The 23,878-nt window shown below is 47.6% G+C and overlaps 1 protein-coding gene across 1 annotated transcript; it reads left to right on the forward strand.

Annotated features, from left to right (window-relative positions):
• Positions 1-265: 265 nt before the first annotated feature.
• LOC135400548 (uncharacterized) lies at positions 266-23,296 on the forward strand. Its single transcript, XM_064632385.1, has 3 exons — positions 266-296; positions 2,461-2,796; positions 21,804-23,296. Exons 1-3 carry the CDS (start codon positions 266-268, stop codon positions 23,294-23,296), a joined length of 1,860 nt encoding a protein of 619 aa, XP_064488455.1.
• The last annotated feature ends 582 nt before the right edge of the window (positions 23,297-23,878 follow it).

Raw genomic sequence — 23,878 nt, forward strand, 5'->3', positions numbered from 1 at the left:
AGACGCGTATCTGACCTTACGCGTAAGCCCGTACGCGTCCCAGGAAGTTTCGAAAAAGAACAGCACGTGCTCGCTCATGGAACATCGCAGCACCTACACAAAAGTATGGCAACATGTGCTGCCACGGATAAAATGGGAACACTCGGACGAGGTCGTGGGAGCACTAACACGACGTGTTGTGTCCCCTATTTAAGATCCGCTTCCCCTCCTGCGCAAAACAATAATCCTACACGTTCGCATCCGTTCGGTATCATCTGGAGACAAGATGCATTGGGGTGTTGTGTTCTTGACCACCTGTGAGTATCGGTATTGAATGTGCGTGTGAGTTCTACGAACATATGTGTCTTGCACTTAGTTTTGCGGTAGCCTCTTATCCTGTCAATAAACCTGGGAGTGCAGGTCATCGTTTAGATTACGAAATGTGCTCTCTACAGGTTGTTTATTTGTATTCGTTACAGAATTTTTATTAAAAAGTAGCAGAGCAAACTAGATGCCGTTTTTGCAGTTGAGTTATATGGCCGGGGAGCATTCTCTCTAACAAGAACAAGGAATACGCACTTTTCGAGAGCAGAAATGGCAGGGCCTACGCCTCATCTTGAAGAGCGGTCTATCCTGCCAACAGATTAGCTCCTACTCCAATGAACTCCATCCCTCCGAAGCATGTAGCCCTCTCACGTGGTTTGCCTGTCGCTCTTTCTGCGCTCGAAAAGTGCTTAGTTCTTGTTTCGGCTCATTTGCATAGCGAAACTCAGCGATGGATATTTCCACGCACGTGCGCGTTTAAGGGTTTTTAAACATGAAATGGCTTTCAACGGGAAATATGTCCCGTTCTGTTTTTTCTTTTTTTTTTGCGTGAAATCCCCTAATTAAAGAGTTAATCAATGAAGCTTAGGTAATTAGTGATCTTGTAGTTACATACTTTCTTCGAGAGAATGTTCACCGGGCCATATAACTCAACTGCAAAAACGGCATCTATTTTGCTCTGCTAGTTTTTAATGAAAATTCTGTAACGAATAAAAATAAACGCCCTGTCGAGCGCAGGTTTCGGTTATTACCGAGAACTGAGCAGGTGGCAGGATTCGCGTCTGATTCGCGCGGGTTCGGTTTCGTCTCATGGGCACATCAAAATTCGGCGCACTCAACGCACATGCCTTCTCAGAATTTAAACAAAAAGAATGGCTTTCAACGAGGATTGTCTCTCATTCAACTATTTCACTTACTAGGTAATTAGTCATTCATTAACTGTATGTATACTGTCTCCGAGACGGTGTGTCCTTGGCTGTATAACCCATCTGCAAAAACGATATCTGTCAAACTGCTCTTACAGATTTCTTCTAGAAAATCTGGTCCAGCTAAGAAAAACGTCCTCCCTGTATATAGTAATGACTCATGAGTAGTATATCGTGTTCGTGACAACGGAGCTCTGGCGCCACAAGATGCCCACAGAGGTGTTCACTTCCGCGAAGTGGCAAATAGAAAGTAGAAAATGCAAAACTATGTCTTATCTATTGAAGCGATCAAGGACAATTCCTGATGTTGCGTCGTGGGACAACTGTGATCATGTGCGGTCGTGCTCATGAACTAACAATACAGTCTTGCGCCATAGCCGTGTCTGTCGTCGCGTTTGCAGGTTGCCCACAGAGTGCTTCACATCGGCAAAGTGTCAATTGCAAGCTATAAAAAGTAAAGATGTATGTTAAAAATACGCGGTACAATAATTCGAACTAAAACAGCGAGATGCTTGAATTGTCACATCCGCAAGTGCGCACTGACAAGTATAATAGATCCATTGAGACGGACTTCTTATTTTATTTGTGTGAGCAAATCTCTTAACTAAGTGCATAAGGCCAGACTGCATATTTCTAAATTCTGGCAGAACGTGCTCAAGGGGTTAACCTTGCGCAAACCTATTGGGCAGGGCCAGCTGGTTCATGTCTTGCGTACAACGCCCTTGCATAACTCTCGTCCAAATGATCATGACATGTTCTGTAATGTTCAATTCGGATTCCAAGTCCAACCAAATTTTGCTCCAAGTGAATATTTTCTACTCCAAGTGAAATACATGATGTCCTTACTGAACTCCGTGATTTAGCTCCCTCTCAATGCCCCATTTTAGTGCATTTCCGTGATGGAATCCTACTTTGATTTACATTTTTCCTGGTGTTTCTTATGATGAAATTATGTACCACATGATTACGGCAATACCATTTCTGCAGTAAGTGTAGTGACAGTTTGCCCTGCAAGCCAGTGTCTGCTACAATGGCATTAATCGCAAGAGTAGGACAGTGCTCGGATAAACGCAAACAAATTCGATATTTATTTATTTTGATCATTTATTTTTGTTCCTTTGTTAGGAAAGGAATGTAATGGAGAGAAAGATTTATTCTGTACCCAAGGAAAAAAGGAGTCGCCCTTAGTAAGTGTTACATGTCAATCCTCCTTCCTCCTTTCTCTTTTCAGGTGTAATTGCTGTGTTCTTACATGAAGCACAAGGCCTTGGTGATGGTGGTATTGGACTTTCGCTCAGGAAAAAAGCCGAATTGGCAAGCAAGCTTAACTCCAGATTTCACTTCGGAATAAACAGCGGTGACCCTGAAGACGGTGACGATTTCGATGAGGACGGAGAAGATGGAGCAGATGGAGGAGACGGAGGAGACGGCGGAATGGGAGGGTTTGGTGGGTTTGGTGGAGATGGGGGGCGCGGAGGAGATGGAGGAGACGGGGGAGACGGCGGAGACGGCGGGGATGGAGGGGATGGAGGAGATGGAGGAGATGGAGGAGATGGAGGCGACGGAGGTTGGTGAGCTGTATAAGGACAGGATTGACGGCTGGACTGCTACATTCCGTGCATTCCGTCAATAAAAACGATCAAATAAATTATAAGAGATCGCAGGATGATTTCATTCTCCTCTCAGCGCTTGTTGCAGCTAACTAGCATAAGCTTTGTTGTGCCTGTAAAGTAGGCTGCGACAGCGCAGAGGCATTGGAAGTTGCGTCGGGACAACCACGCGATTTCTTCTTGCAGAGTTTTGACTTAGAATTCACGTCTTTCCTATCGTTTCCGCGGTTGACACTCAAGATATTACATGTAAGGTGCTGGCGTTACGCAGCATAGCGTGTCCAAGAGCAACCTTCTATACGTCTAAGGTTTCTCCGCCAATTTCGTCCCAACGGGATCAAACACCAAGGGGGGATCACCAAGCAACGGCTGTTAGTGTCGCCTACGAGAGTTTCTTCAACTGGCAACTAGTCCTGCAACTCTGTCGAAGTCATCAACTCATTAACGTGATTATCACGGAAGTCGCCAAAGCAAAATTCTACGCCCAAAACTTCTTCAACGCAGGGAGTGCCCCAATTATTATTATTATTATTTTTTTAACAGTTATGTTTCAGTGGAGGAAACGTGTGGAGAACGTGCTCTCCCTTTGATCGATGTTTGGGCCATTCTAAGGATGCATCCTTACTGGCTACGTACGGCCACGGTCCATTGGTACGTGTCTTCCGTAGTCACATACAAGGTACTTCACGGCTATGTGCAGCTGAAGATAAATGACGAACGCGACTGTGAGACGCTCTCCCATCACATTGAAAGTGGCTCAAGGGACTTGTGATGGTTTTGTCGAGATGCTTTATTTAACGAACAAGCGAGAATAATTGTGAATTTCGTGCTCAGGACTTAAATAACCAGAGCGTGTCGTCGTCCACTTTTATTATTATTTTTTATGTACATCCACACATTCTATATACACATAGCGGTTAATTGTCCTGTCCACTCCTTTTTCCTTGTGCTCACATCTCTTCGCTGGTTTCTACATGTTAGGGGGGGGTGTGATGTAGGGGGGAAGGTGAGGCCAACTACTACTTGTAAGCTATGCACCAACTGCCCGACATCCTATCTGGGTAAATTACTTCTAAAATGTAATTACGTTACACTACTTATTACTCCAGTTAGAATTTAATTAAACCGATTACTGCAACTGAAATGTAATGAAATAACATTACAATTACTACGAAAAAGTAATGACATTACAAAGTCATTACTTCGCCATTATTGGCATACATGTTCCCGAGCTTTGTGGAATGCAGAAGGGACAAAAACACAAAAGTCGACGAAACTTGCCTTCCCCGAAATTCGGGGAAATGTATGCTGACAATGTAACAACAGTTAGCTTGTACTCTTCTATTTGTCTCTACTACATGTCAGGCTAGTGTGCCACGTATGACGGATCGTTCCACAATGTAGAGACGAAGGTGACACAAAGTATCACGACGACAGAAAGATTGTCTGGAGGATGGGGCCCGCAAACAATGATTCTTCAAGACTACAAACCGTTGACCTGAAGAACGTTTGTTTATGGTTTCCCTAACTAAGTCAACTGGCTCGTCGAATGGAACTGACGTTCCCTGTGCCGACTGAGTGCATCACCGTTCATAGTGGGCGTTGGAATTCTTTTAACACGTCGGTCCCCAACTCTCTGCCAAGTTAGCCAAAAAAGTAGACTCCGACTTAACATAACAAAGTAACAAGGTTTACTCAGACGTTTCGTCCTTCATGCGACGGACATCATCAGTGCCAAACTGAATGAGAGGTTACACAACCAGTCGCTATTTAAGGGGATGGGAGTATTGTTCGGGAAGGGGGCCACGGTTTTTGTTACGAACCGAGGTGTCACCGGGTATGAGCCAAGACTCTAGAAGCTTTCTCGGTCTCCATCTTTGTTTTCGAGCCAAGGTCACTGCGTTGTCGAAGTCAGAAAGTTTTGACTTCGACAACGCAGTGACCTTGGCTCGAGAACAAAGCTGGGGACCCAGAAAGCTTCCAAAGTCTTGGCACATACGCGGTATGTGCCAACTAACTAACTGTGTAACGGACTAACGGTTGCAATTAATGATATGCTCGAGAAGCTTGCAGGGGACGGAAGTTAACGATATCGGTCTGTAATTAATCGGATCCTGCTTGCTACCAGACTTGTAGACAGGAACCACCTTCGCAGTCCTCCAGTCGTCCAGAATCCTACAGTACTCAATAGATTGCGAAAATATTTGGCACAGTAAAATGCCAATCGTCTCCTTCGTACTCTTGAGAAACTTAGACGTGATGTTGACGGTTCCACAGCTGAATGATAGCCTTAGGTTGTCAATGAGTGAAAATGCTCCAACAGGGTCGATGATAGGAGGGTCCATAGGAAAAGCTGCAGTGAATGCGTCGTTTATGGATGGTAATAGAGCCTGAGGATCTCTTACAGTGTACGATTTTGATAACTCATTATTAAGAACACACGCGCCCAAATCAGGTGATACAGCAGTATCATTGACCATGAGGTTTACTGTATGCCTATGATGAGGCCGAACGGAATTCCAAAATAGCTTAGGGTTAGTACGAAGATGTGATGGCAGTATCGTATTGAAGTACGTAGCTTTAGCAGACTGTGCAGACTGTTTATATAGTGTTAACACACTATACGTGTTAACACACTATACGGCCGTACATCATTCGTAATCATTCGCGCTGTGGTGATATCTAGCCCACAGGTCGCAATCGTTACTGCTACGTGCCCTGCGGAACAGCCAATTTTCCTTAATTCTAAGCCTCTTGAGCTCTTTGTTAAACCACGAGGACCGGCTGCACTTTTTTGAGGGGATGTCCGCCTGGCCGTAGAACTTAACTGCAAAAACGACATATATGCTGCTCTCATAGCTTTTTTTTTAATAAGAAGTCTGTAAAGACTAAAAAGGAAACACCCTGTATGTGGATAACAAAATGTTCCACGTACATTCAGTAACTGCCGAGCACTGGATGGCCAGGATGGTGGACTTCTATAGGGTGCCACCCTGTAGTTTTAATGCTGTAGTTTTAGTGTGTATATTGTCCAACACAACAGGCAAACGGCAGACATTCCCACAAATATCCACAAATTAAAATGCGGTCACCGTTCCGACATCAACAGGAGCTCTGTAAGATAAAGTGCGCAAACGCGCAGTACTCGGGAAGTACGAGGGGTGTTCAAGTCAAACCGGGACTTTCTGTCTCCTGAGTGTACAAATGGCTCGCGCTACTACTTTTTTGTCATTTTCACACGCGACAGACCTCCGCGTTCACCACGTGGTGCTCCAAAGTTTGTGCAAAACAGAAGACACATGCTGGACAAGATTGAAGACTGACCAAACGCCGGGAACACACATGTTTATAAAGGCGATAAAAATACACACGATGTACACAACGAATTCAAATTTAACAACACATATTGACAATTGACATTGCTGGACAAGATGGCTAACAACGAGGTGAGCGCGCACATTGAACAGCGAATTGTCATGAAGTTTCTCTTGAATGAAGGCGTATAGTCATCTGAAATTCACAGAAGACTTCAGGCTCAGTATGGCCACGAGACACTTAGCCGCAGCAAAGCGTTTGAGTGGTGCAAACGGTTCCGAGACGGCCGTATATTAGTGCAGGAAGATCCCGGCCGGGGCGGCTCAGAGCCAAGTGTCAAAGTTCGTGAGAACATGCAACTTGTGAAGCGCCTGAGGGTGTAGTTCCGTATCGGGATCACTCGTTTTTAAAAATTAGTGAAAGGGTTAGGAAAGTAAATATTGCATAGAAGTGGAAGAAGATCATAAACTGAATCTAAAAATGTAAGAATTATAAAATTCTGTGTACTAGAAGTTTTTTATATGCATTTAAACAACCCCATCTGATTCACTTTTAGCGCAGGAGAAACACGGGAATGCTAAGCCTTACGGATTCGAAACTTGCCGTCTTGCAAAAGGTAGGGTCGTTGAAATGGGCTAAATCACCTCACTTTAGTGAGGTTAGGTTAAGTTAGGTTCTACAGATTGGGAGGAATGGGTTTGGGGGGGGGGGCGCCGCCACCCCCTAGGCACGCATTACGGGGTTGCGGGCGTCTAGACTGTGCCTCGGGTTAGGCCAGAAGGTCCTCAGCCAAGATGGCGGACCGCCATCAAGAAACCGGCGATAAAATTTAATTTTTTATACGTTTTACGCAATACACGAAGATTCATTCCTGTCTAATTTCGTTACTAATTACTTCCTCTTTCACGTAAAAGCGGTTGATTTTTGTTTCTATTCTGTTTTCTTTAAAAAAAAAGCCACTGGTCCCGATGCGGAACTACATCCGCACCTGATCCTCAAGGACCGACGGATAACATGTCTCGAACTGGCTCAAAAGACGGACGCTATCATTCATGAACACCTCCAGTTTTGGAAAGTTAGAATCAGTTGTGCACCAACGATGCCATGTTTTGTTGCAATGTACCTATAATGGCCACTCATTGAATAAATGCAAACGTCCAATCACTACGTGTATACGTGTAGCTCTAAGTGAGAAATGGACCTTATGTGAACCTTCCTAATTTCTGTGTGGTCGTCACGATGCCCTTCAGTTTGGAGTTGTCTCAATCTGTGATAACTGTATGTATTTCGAATTGATATGTTTAATTAAACCTGTTATGATTTATTTTTCCGTATTCTCGTCTGGTGTTGTTGCCTGGGTGAGGAAAAGGGAGTACAACGGAAACAAAGTGCGCGAATGTAAACGTGCCATGGCCAATTATGCACTACTTATTATTCATAGTACTGACATCATCTCTGACGTCATTTATTTACAATTGTAGTAGTCCGCGCAACGGATGGATGGCGCTGGCCGTCTCTATCATTGCGTCATTTTGAAGACACAGGGACCTATGGGAGTTGCGCTATCTGTTTAGATATACCTTGGTTAGTGCCCGTTGAGCCCCGAGGCAGCTGTCCGTGTTTGACCGGCAGAGAAGACTGGAAATCTCCCAAGAGCTAAGGTACCGTTTCGACACTGAAGGACAGCCGTTCCTTGATCGGATCATCACGTGAGATCAAACGTGGGTGCATCATTTCACTCCTGAGTCTAAACGCGTATCAAAACACTGGAAGCATCCGTGCTCGCCAGCTCCCAAGAAGTTCCGAAGCCCCCCGTCTGCGGGTAAGGTAATGGCCACGGTTTTCTGGGACAAGGCTGGCGTTGTTCATGCTGATTTTCTGCCCAATGGTACCACCATCAATAGTGCATATCACTGCCAGGTTCTCAGGGATGTGCGTAAGGCGCTGAAGCAAAAGCGGCCGGGCCTCATCACCAAAGGAGTCCTCCTCCTACAGGGCAATGCACGCCCGCATACCGCGCATCTCACGACACGCACCTTACAGGAACTTGGCTGGGAGTTGCTGCCACATCCCCTTAACAGTCCAGACCTCGCCTCCAGCGATTTCCATCTCTTCGGGCCACTGAAGGCGTTCCTTGGTGGCCGCCACTTCAGCTGCGACGATGAGGTCAAGAATGCGGTCCGATCATGGCTGCTACGCCGGTGCTGGCATCCAAGCCCTCGTGAAACGCTGGGACAAATGTATTAGTGCAGCTGGAGATTAGGTTGAAAAATAAACCTAATTTCTTGTCTGTAAGTTCATTTTACTTTTGCGAAAAATGAAAAGTCCCGGTTTGAGTTGAACACCCCTCGTATCTTGTTCTTCATACACGGTGTTCCACGTGAGGAGGTATTTAATTTCCTAAAAGTAGGTTTTACTTCAAAAAATTATAAAGCTACTTGGAATACACTCCGACAGACTTTCGCCACAGGTTAAGGCCGTTTGCATTCGTGTCACGCTAAGCTAGTTTGCGTAATTAAACTAGAAAAATTGCCAAGCAAAAGCAGCATTTTTCTTCCACAATTCGGAAGCCTAATGCCACACACACACACATAAAGAGACGATGATGAGATGGGGCTGGTGTCGCCCAGCAGGCTGGGCGCTGCTCCAGTGCCATTTGTAGATAGTGAGAAATGATGATGGAGATAACACACTATTCCAATCAAAATCACGTTTTTTTTTTTTTTTTTGCAAGATTTCGACAAAAAATTGACACCCCAAAATCAGTCACTTAGCGACTTGCCTCCTCGCAGCATGTCCTATTCTTGCCTGTTGCTCACATGCGCAAATCATGCACTGAAGCACTCAGTATATGTTCTTATCTACCACCACCACGAGAAAGTAAAGTCATGTCCGTGTCATAAACGTGATTGGGGGGAGAGGGAGGCAGCCACCGCGGCTGCATTGTATTACCAAGATAGTTTCTCAGGCGTGCATTCCTAGTGAGTTCCAGCACATCGTACGCTATCGCCCCTGTATACGTAAGGGATACTGTTTGTGGTTCTGCAGACGCACAAGACACAAGTAGAGCTTTGCGCATTGCGCAGAACCACCGCGCTATCCTTTACGTGCGCAAAGGCGATAGCGTACGATATACTAAAACTCACTGTTGTCTAAACCAAACGCTATACAACCATAATTATATAGTGAATGCGGAAGGTCGAGTTGGGGATAATTTAAAATACAGAGCATTCTTGGACGGTTCTCGACATCATCTTCCGTTCTAGAAGCTTCTCGAGTGGTTTTGTGCTTCAAAAATCGACTTTGACTTGGAACGCCCCACAGACAGAGGAAATCCGTTGTAGCCTCGAGTAAGTGCCGCTATTTCCTTCTCGACGAGTAGAGGGACGCTTCCTTCCGCCACTCACTGGAGCTGAGGCGGGAAGTCGAGGATCATTTAAGAATACGGTCAAGAGTGCATAAAACGGTTCTTTTAGATATCGCTCCAAATATACGCAAACGTGCTTCGCTTAATGCAATTTTCATTGCGCCGTCAAAGTGATGTGTTGATGTAGCCAGCATCGAAAGGAGGGTGGTGGTGGTGGGTGTGAAAGAGATCGCTGTTGTCGGCCTCACAGAGGTGGGCAACGTCACGACTAACGTTCTGCGGGAATGTGTGTCCTCGACCGACTTCTAAGGGAACTGTGTCGACAGCGGACGAATTCTAAGGGATATGTCCGACAGCGTCTGACGTATAGCCAGGAATAACCCCAAACAGCACAGCCAGCACCGGGATTCGAACCCGGATACCTCCCAGTCTCGACGCGACATGGCCACCGCGCTAACCACTGAGCCACGCGGACTGGTATCTACCTAAGGAACCACAGGCGCTTTGGAAGCACAAATCTGCTACGCTAATGTGATGCGTTTGTACCGAGGGCCTGCTAATCCAAAGCCGGGTACGGATTAACTAGACGACCTCCAAAGCGACACGGGATTTGACATCATTTAGACTGTACACAGCTTGACATGGAGTCCAAATGGGGACACAGTTGGAACAAGGACACAGGTGTCTGTTTAGTTAGTTCAGAAAAATCAGGATTTTTTCAACGTCGAATAATGTTCGCTAAACGCCGAACCGCAAGCGGCGTTTGGCAAACCCCGCCTCCGCCCCCGAAGTCCAAGGCGAGCAAATATCGGCTGCTCTGGGAGGTGGGTGAGGGAAGCGGCGTGCGCAAGTGGCCAATCAGAAATTAGCCTCAGGTTAGGTCCATCAGGTCGAGCCAGTTTTCGGGAAACCCCATAGATGGTGGGACGCTGAATTCCCAAGATTGCTCGGGTGGATTGAGTTGGGGAGAAGATCAGAGGGTTGTTGCGGATGTTAAAAACGCAATTCTTGTATGAGTATTTAACACGCAAAACGCAAAGAGTAGTGTGCAACAGATTAATGAAGATGTCAACTGGAATGATGTGCTCGCTTCGAGTATTTGGGTGCCTCGTGAATATCGGGACCGGCATTCACAACAAATGGCTTCGTGAGTGCGCATTGCTGCAGTATCTTGTTCGTTATTTATTTATTTATTTATTTTGGTTATACGTTGAGGGACCACAAGGGTCATTACACAATGGGAGGCACGACATAGGCGTAACATAACTGCGATTTGCTGTTATACGAGAAATAATGCACACAGCTAATAAACGTGTATCACCCTGATAAGAATTAAATAACAACAAAAAGATAATATAAAAAACGCGTGCACATATCTAACAACACTACACATGTATACATGTATACACACTATATATCTATACATCTATCTATCTATATCTATATATATACACACATGTACACATGTATACACACTACATGTTTACACTGCAACCTGTATGCATAACTGCAAAACGGCAAAAGGTGGGAGGAAGACTGGATTTACAAGACCGAGTCGTTACGCACATACTATCCTAGGAGATGGCTTGTGAGGGCGGCTTTGAACTTCTGTGGATCGTGAAGCAGGATTATGTTCGAGGGAAGAGCATTCCAAAGTTTGGCTGTGCGAGGAATGAAAGAATGAAGGGAGTAGTTACGGTGACAGTGGACCGAGCCCACCTTGTACAGGTGGTCAACCCTCTGGGAGATAAATGTAGCCCTGGTAAGCATGTCTGAATTAATGGAATTGTAATGAAAGATACTATGAAAAAGTGATAATGCAGCGATGGTGCGACGTGCTTCAAGCGAAGGAAAGCAGAGCTGGGCTTTCATACTCGTGATGCTGGACTCTTGACTGAAATTATTACAAATGTACCGGACCGCTCTATTCTGGACAGCTTCTAACGCTTCTGTGTAGGTGATTTGGTAATGGTCCCATATAGGAGAGGCATATTCAAGTTATGTGTTTCCCTCAAAAGTACCTGTGGTTGAGACTATTTCACTTATAATAAAAGTGTTAATCAAGTGATGTGGGATTTCTTTCCTTCAGAGAGCATTGAAACGTGTGCATCGACCCGCCGTTGTAGAAACGCTGCATGCGGTCGGTTATCTTTTGGCGTTTTTAGGCAACGACAACAACAGATAAATTAATGATAATGATTGGGAAATTCTCCACATGAGGTGCGGCAAACTATCCTAAGGCACAATGGGCAGGATGAGATGTATCCTGATGATGAGGTGATGAACGATGATGAATAGGGGTGGATAGTAAGTGGAGTAAGTGAAACACCAACAGAATGCTGGGCAAAAACACAACACACAAGAACACACACACACAACACAGGTACGCAGGCACATCATAGAGTAGAGAGGAGATCCGGTGTCCCGCAGAAAAATATGGAAGTACTCAAGAGCTTGGCGATGGTCGATCTGGTTAGACCGTTTTTAGGCAGCGACGCTTGCCGTTGCGAAAAGTTCGGCATATTTGCCTCTAAAAAACGCCTCATGCGGTTGGGCCTTAAGCGATCATTGATGCATGGCTTAGTTTGGCCAACGTAAGATGAGCCGCACTCAAGTGAAATGAACTGCTGGCTTCCTGGATGGAACGAATGTTTTTAAACGCCTTAAAGGGGTTGGGACACTTTCATAGATGTGGTTCATTACATCATGGACGCGTTGTACTGCACTCCAGAATACCGAAGGAAAAAGAATCATCCTTCTACATATCTTACTTAGCGAGGTACAAGCCCTCGAACACACTCCCGCGCAAAGCGCCGACGAGAGCTCGGTGTTGCGTCCATTCCTATTGGCAGCCGTAAGCACGTGACTTCCCGTGCGCTGCCTCACTGGCAGTGGCGTCACCACGGTGTCACCACCGCAGGAGTTTCGGTATTCGCAGTGCCCATTTTCTTCGCGTCTATTACTCTTTTCGTTGTGAAACTTTCAACGCAAGTTCACATTAGTGCCAAAAACCGCCTTTTAGGTTTATCTGGGATAACGTGGGATGACCCGTCTCAACCCCTTTAAGTCACAGCTTTTTCTAGACGACGGCCGCGTGAATGACGCTTTGAGACGTCAGACGCGGAGACGTCAAATTTGAAAGACTGTGACTTACATAGTAATGTGCAACGCGAAACCTCTGGGAGGAAGCTAGTTTTCGTAAAGAACACGAAGCGTTGGGGAAAAGAGCCGATGTCGCGGTGTATGCTTATGACTGCTTTAGTCACCCCAACGGATACCATATGGATACCGTCTCTCCCACTGCACATGATCAACGTTGGCTGAGCTATACGAAGCCATACTGTTTCCGCGGAACATATCGCATGAGAGTCCGTGGGCGGAATCGAAGACCGTTCTATACAATGTATAACGAACATTGGGATTCGTGGAAAGGAGTTGCCTCAGGACAGAAGCCGCCGATATTTCGAACAGAGACTGTTCTTCTTCTGGCCAGAAGAAGAACAGTCTCTGTTCGAAATATCGGCGGCTTCTGTCCTGAGGCAACTCCCTTCCTACATTCTACCGGTTCGCTGGATTTCTACCCATCTACATTGGGATTCGTGGGTCGCTGGACCCAGTCGTCACAGACATCCTCCACCAAGCTCAGCCTATAAGCGACGAAGGTCACCGTATATCCCTGCAGTTTGTCCCGGGTCACTGTGGTTTGAGCGGGAACGAAGAGGCGGCAGAGCGGCAATAGCTGCCCATCAGCCTCGAAGGGTCGTGCAAATCGTGCTGCCGAGAGGGGACAGAAGGTCACTTTTGTCTCAGGTCCTAAAACAGCGACTTGGGAGCAATGGCATTGGGACATCACTGACAGGTCTCTCTAACGTGGAAGGTGGATCTAAATTTTTCCTTTTCAGTTCCAGACAGTTTACCATGCTACTTTATGTCCCTCCTGCGGAGACTTGGTTTCAACATAGCCTTCACTCCACAATTACAGTTACATTCGATCAGTTACTGTTGATAGCAGCCTATGCTCCAAATGCTGCGTCGTGGCGCACATGTCCTGATAGAATGTGAGCTCTACGAAACGGAGAGGCTATTCTTCGCAGATTTCGCGTGGCAACTCAGTGTAGAAAGCAAGGTATTCGACTCCACCGTGCCACGTTCCCGACATAACCCGTCATTTAAGAGAAGGGTTAGGTTCAAAAACGGCAATAAGATTGCAGAGGAATGTTCTGAGGTGAATGTGAGATCCAGGCCAGAAAGACTGCAGAAGAGAAACGATACTATATATACTAACATGTCACAAAAATGAAACAATGCGGTGCTGGTAGCGCTGGGAGAGCTCGCCGTTGTCGGTATCACAGAGGTGGGCAACGTCCCAACTAACGGTCTGGGGTATATGTGCGTCCTGGGCTGACTTCTAAGGGAACCGAGCCGACATATGTGTAGCGGCCGGTGGACAACGACGAGGATGGACACGCACCTGGAGCACACGCTTCTCAGTTCCACATGCGCGGCCATGGAGATAGGCCACCGTCATCGCCTCTCCGTGGCATACCATCATCGCCGGACTCATGTAGAGGGACACCACCTCCTCTACATATGTTTGACATCCCGTCTGAGGAAAACTAAGGGAAAAAAACCCAGACAGCACGGCCGGCACCGGGACTCAGACCCGGGTACCTCCCAGTCTCGATGTGAAATGGCAAGCACGCTAACCACTGAACCACGAGTGGTGGTAATGAAACCAGGGATCGGAACCGTTATTTAATTCGGTTCGGTTCGAGTTCGGGTTTATGCATATTGGTTCGTTTCGGGTTCAGCTACGCAGCAGCGCAAAATATCGGTTAGAACTGGTTTAAACCGATTCAACTGCCAAAAGGACGACCTCAAAACTAATATAACCGAATGAACGTAATAGCTACCAGGACGAAATACCTCCTGCACTTGGGTTGCAGTTTTGTTTTGTTCAGTTTCGATTTCGAATTGGTTTTGCAACACGGAGTCCGCTGTGTAAATCGTAGTTCCGATCTCTCAAAACGCACATTACATCTGAATCGTTTTGCGAACCGGTAGCCGCCTGAATTTCTTTCGGTTCAACGCGAGAAAGAAGTATTTTGGTTCGGTTCAGTTTTCAGTTCCGGTTCTCATCATTTCACAATAAAGTTGTTGTTGTAGTTCCGGTTCAGCGAAAAATACGGGTTTGTAGCGGTTTTCGGTTCCGGGTCAGTTTCGGTTCCGATCCCTGAACGAAACAACGCCGTCTGGGATGTTAATAGACCAAGGCTACATCAATGACGGTCAGGTTGATTTCGCTTGACTTAGAAGCAATAGAAGTCCGTGCTCTGACGCATTTTATCTGCGTGCAAAATCAGTCCATCGAACTCCGGGGTGGTGGGTCCCCAAGTCAGGCATCAAGCATTCGGCGCTGTGGGGTATCATCGAGGTGGTATCAGCACTAAACAGTAGACGCTACGGCTGTGACCCCGCGTAACCAGACCATGACCTACTTTACTAGCCTCATAATCATTTTTGACATGTATTTGTTTGTGCTGCAATCACGTCATCATCCCCACCAACCCCTGGTGAGCTGTGCTATCATCCAGTGCCCGGTTCCACATTTGAGGACCAACAGACTCCACATTTCTTTACAAAAAAATCAGCATAATACAATGTGCTCCAGATAAAGCTATGCGTATGTCGCTTCGAGCGCCTCATCGTAGAGCAGGCATTTCCCCAAAGATAAAATGAGGCATTGTTTCCGCACGCGCACTGGAAAATTTTGTAAAGGGAACACCACCAACGCCCACGAAGCGCCACAACACCTGTTGAAATGTGTGCCGACTCACGTACCAATAGGGACGCGATGGCGAGGTCACGGGATCACCAACCTGATTTTCTCAACAGGTATTTACCATCCGTTCAGCTCCTCACCGTGCACACAAACACACGCCCGTTTGACACTCGGCGGGACACACGGAAAGTGCAAGCAGTATGCATTGGGGAGCTATTTTGCTGGCCGCTACTTGTGAGTATTACTTAAACAAGGATCGTTGCTATTTATTCATGTATGGCGCGAAAAAGCCGATGTGTACTGGCGAATGACTCGAGTCTATACACCGTTCTGACTTCCGGTTGGGGATGCTACCTTTACGCGGTATTCACACACAGCGTTTTCTCGGCGGAATGACAGCGATTTCCGCGGTCGCGATGTCAGACTGACGGGAAATCGCAGACAGACACTTCTCAATTGGATTTTGCAGTCCAGCGCGATGCTTGTCGTCCGAGGCCCTTTCGGCAAGCTTTGTAACGAACCTCTCTTGGGACCTGGGGGAACACACTCGACGGATAGCTAATGTTTCGGGCGTAGAATTGAACGAATACATTTTCTCCACAGAAGGTAGTAAACGCGATACAGAAAGACGTGAGGGCACGTACATACATGCGGTAGAGATGTGCGGAGCCGCATGCGGTTGCGGGGCGCACGTATGCCGCTTCTGCCCGCGACTACGGACTAAATCTCGTGTCCTCAGAATCCCACCAAAGTTATGTTGCTGAAATCTTCTTGTCTCACTTTATATTCCTGCAAAATATTTTGGCTCTACGTGACGCGAAAGCTAGAGAAAATTAATTTTTATTTTTGATAACTGCGACGTCATGTTAGGCTCCGACGGAGCGCCCGGCTCTCATCTGGCAACGTTGTTGCCTTTCGCGTCTTTTAGGGGTTCACTTTTTGCACTCCGTAAGCGGAGCGCCACGGTGCGGAGCCCCACGCTCCGACCTTGGGGAAAACACACAGGAAGGAGAAGACAACTTTCCCATTTTCCCCTCTTCCGATCAGCGTCACGTGATTTCTCCACTACATGCCCTCCCCGGACGCCGGCGTCGTTGCTAGGAGACGAGTACCCTCTCCAGAACATGACATCATTGCAATTTGTGGGCTTATGATTACGTCACACGCTCCTTGCGTCACCGAAACTTGTGGAGGCTCAGCAGATCTTCAAAAATTGACAGAAACGCACAGCGTTAGTGAACAGGATTGAAACTTCGCGTATAGAATCCTTGAGGCTTCTTTCTTCCATGGACTAAATAAAATACACGCTGTTTTCCGAGTCCGGAGTGGCACTTCAAACGCGAGCGCTTTTGAGGCCCCGCGTCTGACAACATGCCGAACGACAGGGAAGTCGAGTCCTCATCAATAGTGAGTTTTTGTGCATCGCCTTGGCGTACGTAAGGGGTAGCATTGGTGGTTCTGCGCACGCGCAAGACAAGAGCATAGCTTTGCGCATTGTGCAGAATCATCACGCTATCCTTTACATCCGCAAAGATGACAGCGTACGTTATACCAGAACTCACTTTTACCTTACACTTTACTTACGTGCACTCCCAAATTTTATTCCAATGTCGGCCCAAAAGTTATTTTAATGGCGTGTTCTCGCAGCAACGTTTTGTAATGTAGGCGATGATGACATCCTCTTTCCTCCATAGATTCGCCGTATGAATATTGCGGGCCTCGTTGTGACATACCTTCCCAGTGCACGACGCTGGTAATGATCTCCGCGCGGAAGGCCGCAAGTAAACAAGAATGTGACGCAACTTCCGTTGGCGTCCTAATTGGTCCAGGATGTGCGGCATATGCACCACCAACACAAAAAATCGTGCGTTAGTCCTAACATTGCCCGTTTCCGTGAGGCCGACAAGGGCGAGCTCTTTCATTAGCACCACCACTGCGCGGTCCACCAAAAAGAAAAGCGGAAAGCGAAGACCGTTTTTCCCACCCCGTGGCAAGAGTTTACTACGTCGCGTTCGTGCTTCCGCGCACATTCACCACGTGTAGCGCCTTAACAGCGGCGAGCGCGAATAGACCTCTACCGAAGAAACGTCACCGTGACGTGATCATGACGTTGGTAGGCATAACGAAACCGAAACAGCTCGGACTGAGAACACCGCCGTTTCACAAAGCCGTATTCCTTCACAAAGGTCAAGGGTTCCTTCTTTGTATTAGTGATACACACAGATATGGTCATGTTTTTAGTCGCTTTGGTGTCTTCACTCGTGTTCCCGATCCGTCACGGAAAGAAAAGAAGGCTCCACCCAGGGATGTTTGCATCGTCTCCAAAGTCAACTTCGTAATCCTGTGCGGAATGTGGTTTGTTATAATGACTTTTAGTGTGCGCCTGCTTTGTATAGAGACACCACGTGCACTCAGAGAGAAACTCGTGCCCTTCAGGCTCCTGAAGATGGAAAAGCCCGGTAGCCATCTTTAGTAAGGGCCACCGAAAAGATAGGGTTACCGATAGAATGGTGCAGAACAAGGCCATGCAACTAATAATATGCAAGGAATTGCACAAAAACTTTACAATATAAAAAACTATATTTATACTATATTGATTTTTGCTACTGTAGTTCCAGTCTACCAAGTTGGCGGAGCTGTTGTACCATCTGACGTCATTTGCTTGTAAATAGGGAGAGGTCTATTCCCGACGTGTCTTGCGCAGCCTGGGTGGCGTTCATCAAATTGCTTACCTGAACTCGTCGTTCGTTCGTAGGAGCTCATTTTATTCGTTTCAGAATACGTCACAGCTAAAACAAATGGGGGAATCACTTCAGTGCTTCTTTAAGCCGAGTGGAAAATCGATGAGCGCTCGCCATTTTTCCGTCGAGAAAACCCCTATGCGATTACGGCTTTAAAGGTGGTGTCCGCGAGGAATACGAAAGAAAGTTAATGTGATATCCACTTGGAGATGGCTTCCACGAAGAAAACACAAAAAAAAGGTTCCGAAAATTCGTTCGTGTTTTTTCGTAAAATATCAAAAACATCGAATTCAAAACCAACTGCCGGCTTCCGCTCGAAACGTCACTTCCCTGCTTCACCTCTTCTGGTGACGTAACTGGCATTGCCGGCGAGATTCCCAATCGCTCAGATGACGGCGTCGCCAGGCTGATTGCGGTCCGATACTACCGAAAGCGTGAACGCAGATGTGTCCAGCGACCGTTCGGCAGCAGATTGCGAGTCGGAAGGCCGCATTTTGTGACGCACATCATCCCTTCATAACCGACTCCAGTGACGTTGGTCCGCACACTGTTGCCTGGGTTTAGCTGGGAGCGCACAACAGCCTGCAAAATCCGATTATATCTACGGGTCATCTCATCGGGTCACTCTTAAATAAGGCACTACAACAACTGCACGTGAGGTAATGTCACCATGTCATGAAGTCCTGTCAGGTCATGCCGTGAGGGCATGTGGGGCCATGTAATGTAGAGACTGGGAGGTACCCGGGTTCGAATCCCGGTGCCGGCTGTGTGTGTCTCGGGTTTTCCTGAACTTTCCTCAGACGGTTTCAGATAAAATTCGGCACAGTCTCCTTAGAAGCTGGCCCAGGACGCACATTCCCCAAGGACGTTAGTCGCGACGTTGCCCACCTCTGTGAGGCCGACAACGGCGAGCACTTTCCCCACCGCCATCACCACCACCACGTTGCTTCCTCTTTATCACCGTAGTGTTGTGGCCCGTCCGCGAATGCCCCCTTGCTGCTTTCTGGGTGAACAGACGCTTCGTTCACGTGCTTTCTCCAATCTCTGCGCCCCGTTTTTCTTTCTTTTCTATCTTTTTCGTCTATAGTCATGACGGCGCCCACTTCTGTGTGACCAACAACGGCCTGCTGATCCTGCCATTACCCCCACCCCCACCCCCTCAACCTCTGTAAGGCCGACAGTGGCAACCATCATCATCACCCCCAACAACAACCTTTTCTTTCTCTCATGCGCAGGGAAGTACTATCGTAGCGTATTTTTGTGTCCCAAGCATTTCGGGACGCACAAGTCATTCGCGCTCTTCGCAGTCTCTCTTACCGGTCTTCTCAATCATTCAGGCACGAAGCTGGTGATGTCTAGAATGACGATTTCGGAGCGAGACGAGCCCATAAAGCCTCTAAACGCCTACCGAAGGATGGGATTCTACTATGTTTCGGTGGCCGTGGTGGTGACGACACTGGAGGCAGCTTGCCTTTGTTGGCGTCAGAGCTATACTTGGAGATGAGGTGGTGACGTGGCTCAAGGGTGTTAAAGGAGTACAGGGGGCCATCCAAAAAAATTACAGATTAAAACATCTGATGAAAGTGTGTGTGTCATTATAGCGAAGAGCGCGAAAGGTTTTGATGTGTGCAATTTGTTTCCCAGAAAAAAAAACTCACATAAACGTAGCTCCGCGCCTTCACCCTTAACTCGCCACTCCAGCTATAACGAGGATGAGGAGGTATGATGGCACGTCACCGATGATGGCATAAGGAGACTCGTTCTGGTTTGCCGGTCAGTGGGGGTCAGCGCCTTGTCCCTTTGCCGCCGTAAACCAGTTTTGCCAGTTTTCCCGGAGAATTGGGGATAGAAGGAGCGGCCGAAGCATTACCGAGCAAGGAGAAAGGCTTTATCAGAACCCCGGACAGCCGAGTAGCAGGCGACAGCCAAGTAGCAGACAACATTTCTCTAGGCCAATCAGCGAGCGTTCTCCTTATAGCGTCAGCGCGAGGTTTCAGGCAGATCACAGGCCGGTACTGCTCTTCACCACCGTTGCGCACAGTCGCTTTTTGCGGCGTATTTTAAATTCAATTTCCGCGATAATTATGAATCTGTGGTGTAAATTACTTCACATGATGCATCTTACTGGCCTACTTAACAGTTTTATAGGAAGAAAACTGGGTGCTAAAAATGACTTCTGTGCTACTTTAAAGTAGCACAGAAGTCATTTTTAACACCCTGTTTTCTTTCTATAACTCTGTTAAATAGGGCCGTAAAATGCACCATGAGCAGTAATTCACCCCGCAGAGTCATAATTATCGCTGAAATTGAATTTAAAATACGCCTCAAAAAGCGACTGTGCACAGCGGTGGTGGAGAGCCAGCCTGTGACCTTGCGCTGACGCTACACCGTCCACGCTCGCTCATTTGTTCAGGGTATAGTCTGCTAGTCAGCTGTTCAAGGCTCTAAAGAAGCATTGCCCACAGGGAAACTCCTGCGGGACAATTAAGTCCGCCATGCCCACGGTCGCCCAAGGTTTCATTTCCTAATCTCCCCCCGAAGGAACAGGTTTACCGACTGCAAAAGAAGAAAGCCCTCAGGCAAAAAAGGAAAAGGCAGGCGCTGACCTCGACTGACCGCGCAGACGTTATGACGTCCTTAGGTCGCCCCTGTCGTCCTTGTTACAACCCAAGGGACGGGGTGAGAGTCAGAGGGAACGAACATGGCTGTATACGAACACTACTAGGGTTCAAGTCCTACAGCTGGCTAACCTTTTCAGTGACTTTCATCTTTCATCGTTAATTTCTTAAGCAATTTGAGGCTTTGTATGTATTTGTCCTTTCTATGTTGTTCCAGCCTCAGAACATCAGTTCTCTCGTGTTTAACAGTTGCCGATTGCGTCGTTCCCGTTGTATGAGTGTGTGTATGAGTGAGCAAAAATGTAAGAGTGAAAGGGGGATGAGTGACAGAGAGTGTTGATGTGTCCCTTCAGATGACGCGCCCGTTGAAGTAGCTGGGGAGGTGTTTTAGCTTAGCTCAATTGGTAGAGCCCTGACCGGTAATCCAGAAGATGAGGGTTCGAGTCCTACAGCTGGCTAACCTTTTCAGTGACTTTCATCGTTAATTTCTTTGGCAATTTGAGGCTTTGTATGTATTTGTCCTTTCTATGATATTCCAGCCTCAGAACATCAGTTCTCTCATGTTTGCCGCTTGCGTCGATCCCGTCGTATGTATGAGTGAGCAAAAATGGAAGAGTGAGAGGAGGACGAGAGACTGGCTGGTTTGTCCCTTCATATGACGTACCCTTGGAAGTCGCTGGGGAGGTGTGTTAGCTTAGCAATTGGTAGAGCCCTGGACCGGTAATCCAGAAAATGTGGGTTCGAGTCCTACAGCTGGCTAACCTTTTCAGTGACTTCCATATTTCATCATTAATTTCTTAGGCAATTTGAGGCTTTGCATGTTGTCCTTTCTATGTTGTTCCAGCCTCAGAGCATCAGTTCTGTGATGTTTAATAGAATTTCATATTTGATTATGAATTCGAATTGAATACGCAATTATTGGTTTCGGTATTAGAAACATCCAAGCATTCGCACACCCCTAGTGTATATGCATGTGCACCTAACGTACGCCCCCTGTATGTTGGAAGCAATTACTGGCAAGAGTGCCTCGAGGTCAGTCTCATGCATTCTGAACCCCTGAATTTAATGCAGTCTTTGTTTGCAGTGTGCATGAACACGGCCGTATCATTAATCAACCTCATATGGCACCTCGTCTTTTCAGGTTGCTTCGTTCTCACGTTGCACCAAGCTGATGGTAGAGGAAGAATGTCACTGGACAGTTCTGCCAAACTTGAGAAGAAACTGAAAACGAAGGGAGAACTCCGCAAAAGGTTGAGTTTTGGAGGGGACGACGATAGTGATCCCGAAAGCTCTGACAGTGGCAGGCGGCGATCTAGCAAACGCAGAGGCGGGAGTGGAGGCGATGGTGGAGCTGGCATCGGAATTGGAATAGGAGGCGATGGAGGCGATGGCAGCGACGGAGGGGACGGAGGAGATGGTGGAGCTGGCATCGGAATTGGAATAGGAGGCGATGGAGGCGATGGCAGCGACGGAGGGGACGGAGGAGATGGTGGAGCTGGCATCGGAATTGGAATAGGAGGCGATGGAGGCGATGGTGGATTGAATGGCGACGGTGGCGATGGAGGACCTGGTATAGGAGTCGGAGTCGGTGGTCGAGGTGGAGATGGCGGCAATGGAGGCAGCGGAGGAGCCGGCGTAGGAGTTGGAGTAGGTGGCTCCGGTGGTGATGGCGGACTGAATGGCAATGGTGGTGACGGAGGAGCTGGTATAGGGGTCGGAATCGGAGGTCCAGGTGGAGTTGGCAGCAGCGGAGGCGGCGGAGGCGACGGCGGACCTGGCATAGGAGTCGGAGTAGGTGGTTCTGGTGGTGATGGTGGACTAAATGGCAACGGCGGAAATGGAGGGTCCGGCACAGGAGTTGGTATCGGAGGATCAGGTGGTAATGGAGGGCTGTCCGGCAACGGAGGAAATGGAGGATCCGGCACTGGAGTTGGGGTGGGAGGATCAGGTGGTAATGGTGGGGTTTTCGGCAACGGCGGAAATGGAGGGTCCGGCACAGGAGTTGGTATCGGAGGATCAGGTGGTAATGGAGGGCTGTCCAGCAACGGAGGAAATGGAGGATCCGGCACTGGAGTTGGTGTGGGAGGATCAGGTGGTAATGGAGGTCTAAACGGCAACGGTGGAAATGGAGGATCTGGCATAGGAGTTGGAGTAGGAGGATCAGGTGGTAATGGAGGGGTTTTCGGCAACGGCGGAAATGGAGGGTCCGGCACAGGAGTTGGTATCGGAGGATCAGGTGGTAATGGAGGGTTAAACGGCAACGGTGGAAATGGAGGAGCTGGCGTAGCAGTTGGAATAGGAGGATCAGGTGGTAATGGAGGGTTTTTCGGCAACGGCGGAAATGGAGGGTCCGGCACAGCAGTTGGAGTAGGAGGATCAGGTGGCAATGGAGGGTTAAACGGCAACGGTGGAAATGGAGGAGCTGGCACAGCAGTTGGAATAGGAGGATCAGGTGGTAATGGATTGTTTTTCGGCAACGGCGGAAATGGAGGATCTGGTACAGCAGTTGGAGTAGGAGGATCAGGTGGTAATGGAGGGTTTTTCGGCAACGGCGGAAATGGAGGGTCCGGCACAGGAGTTGGAATAGGAGGACAAGGAGGCAATGGCGGGGGAACAATAATTATTCCTGGATGAAAATGCAGCTGGTCGGGATATACAATTATGGCAGTAGTCTTGAAGCATTCTTGTGATTTATTGTTTCGCTGTAGAAAAAGCTTTGATATATTTTCTTCGGAACTGCGCGACTTCTTAACTTTATTGTGAATATTTCTTCGCTTTGGTTATATGCAGTTCAATTGTGGAATAAAGATCGTATCAGAAGTACGCATTTGATACTGAGCATTCGTACTAAATTGAGCATCAATATATGAAGTGGTTCTGTGGAAATTGAAGACCTGCTAAAGGAGTTGGAGTGGGAGGCCCTGGTGGATATCCAACGGTCCCTACGCCGTGCACACACTAGCATACCATCTGACTTGCAACTCGTGTCTCTAGAAAGCATCGTGCACTGCTGTGACGACTACCGCACGTGTTGCAAGTCAGATGTCCTTTGTAATTACAAATAAATAGCGTGCGATGAAGTCACGAGGCAACTGTTGTATTTTCCCTAGTAGGGGAGGAGTGTGGACACACGGCAGGAGAAGCAAGAACATTGCTTCTCTTATTGGTCATGTTGTAGGCTTTTCCTACCATTCCAGAGAGCCAGTTGCTTCCTCA

The sequence above is a fragment of the Ornithodoros turicata genome, chromosome 7, assembly GCF_037126465.1.
Source record: "Ornithodoros turicata isolate Travis chromosome 7, ASM3712646v1, whole genome shotgun sequence".
Taxonomy (NCBI): Eukaryota; Metazoa; Arthropoda; class Arachnida; order Ixodida; family Argasidae; genus Ornithodoros; species Ornithodoros turicata.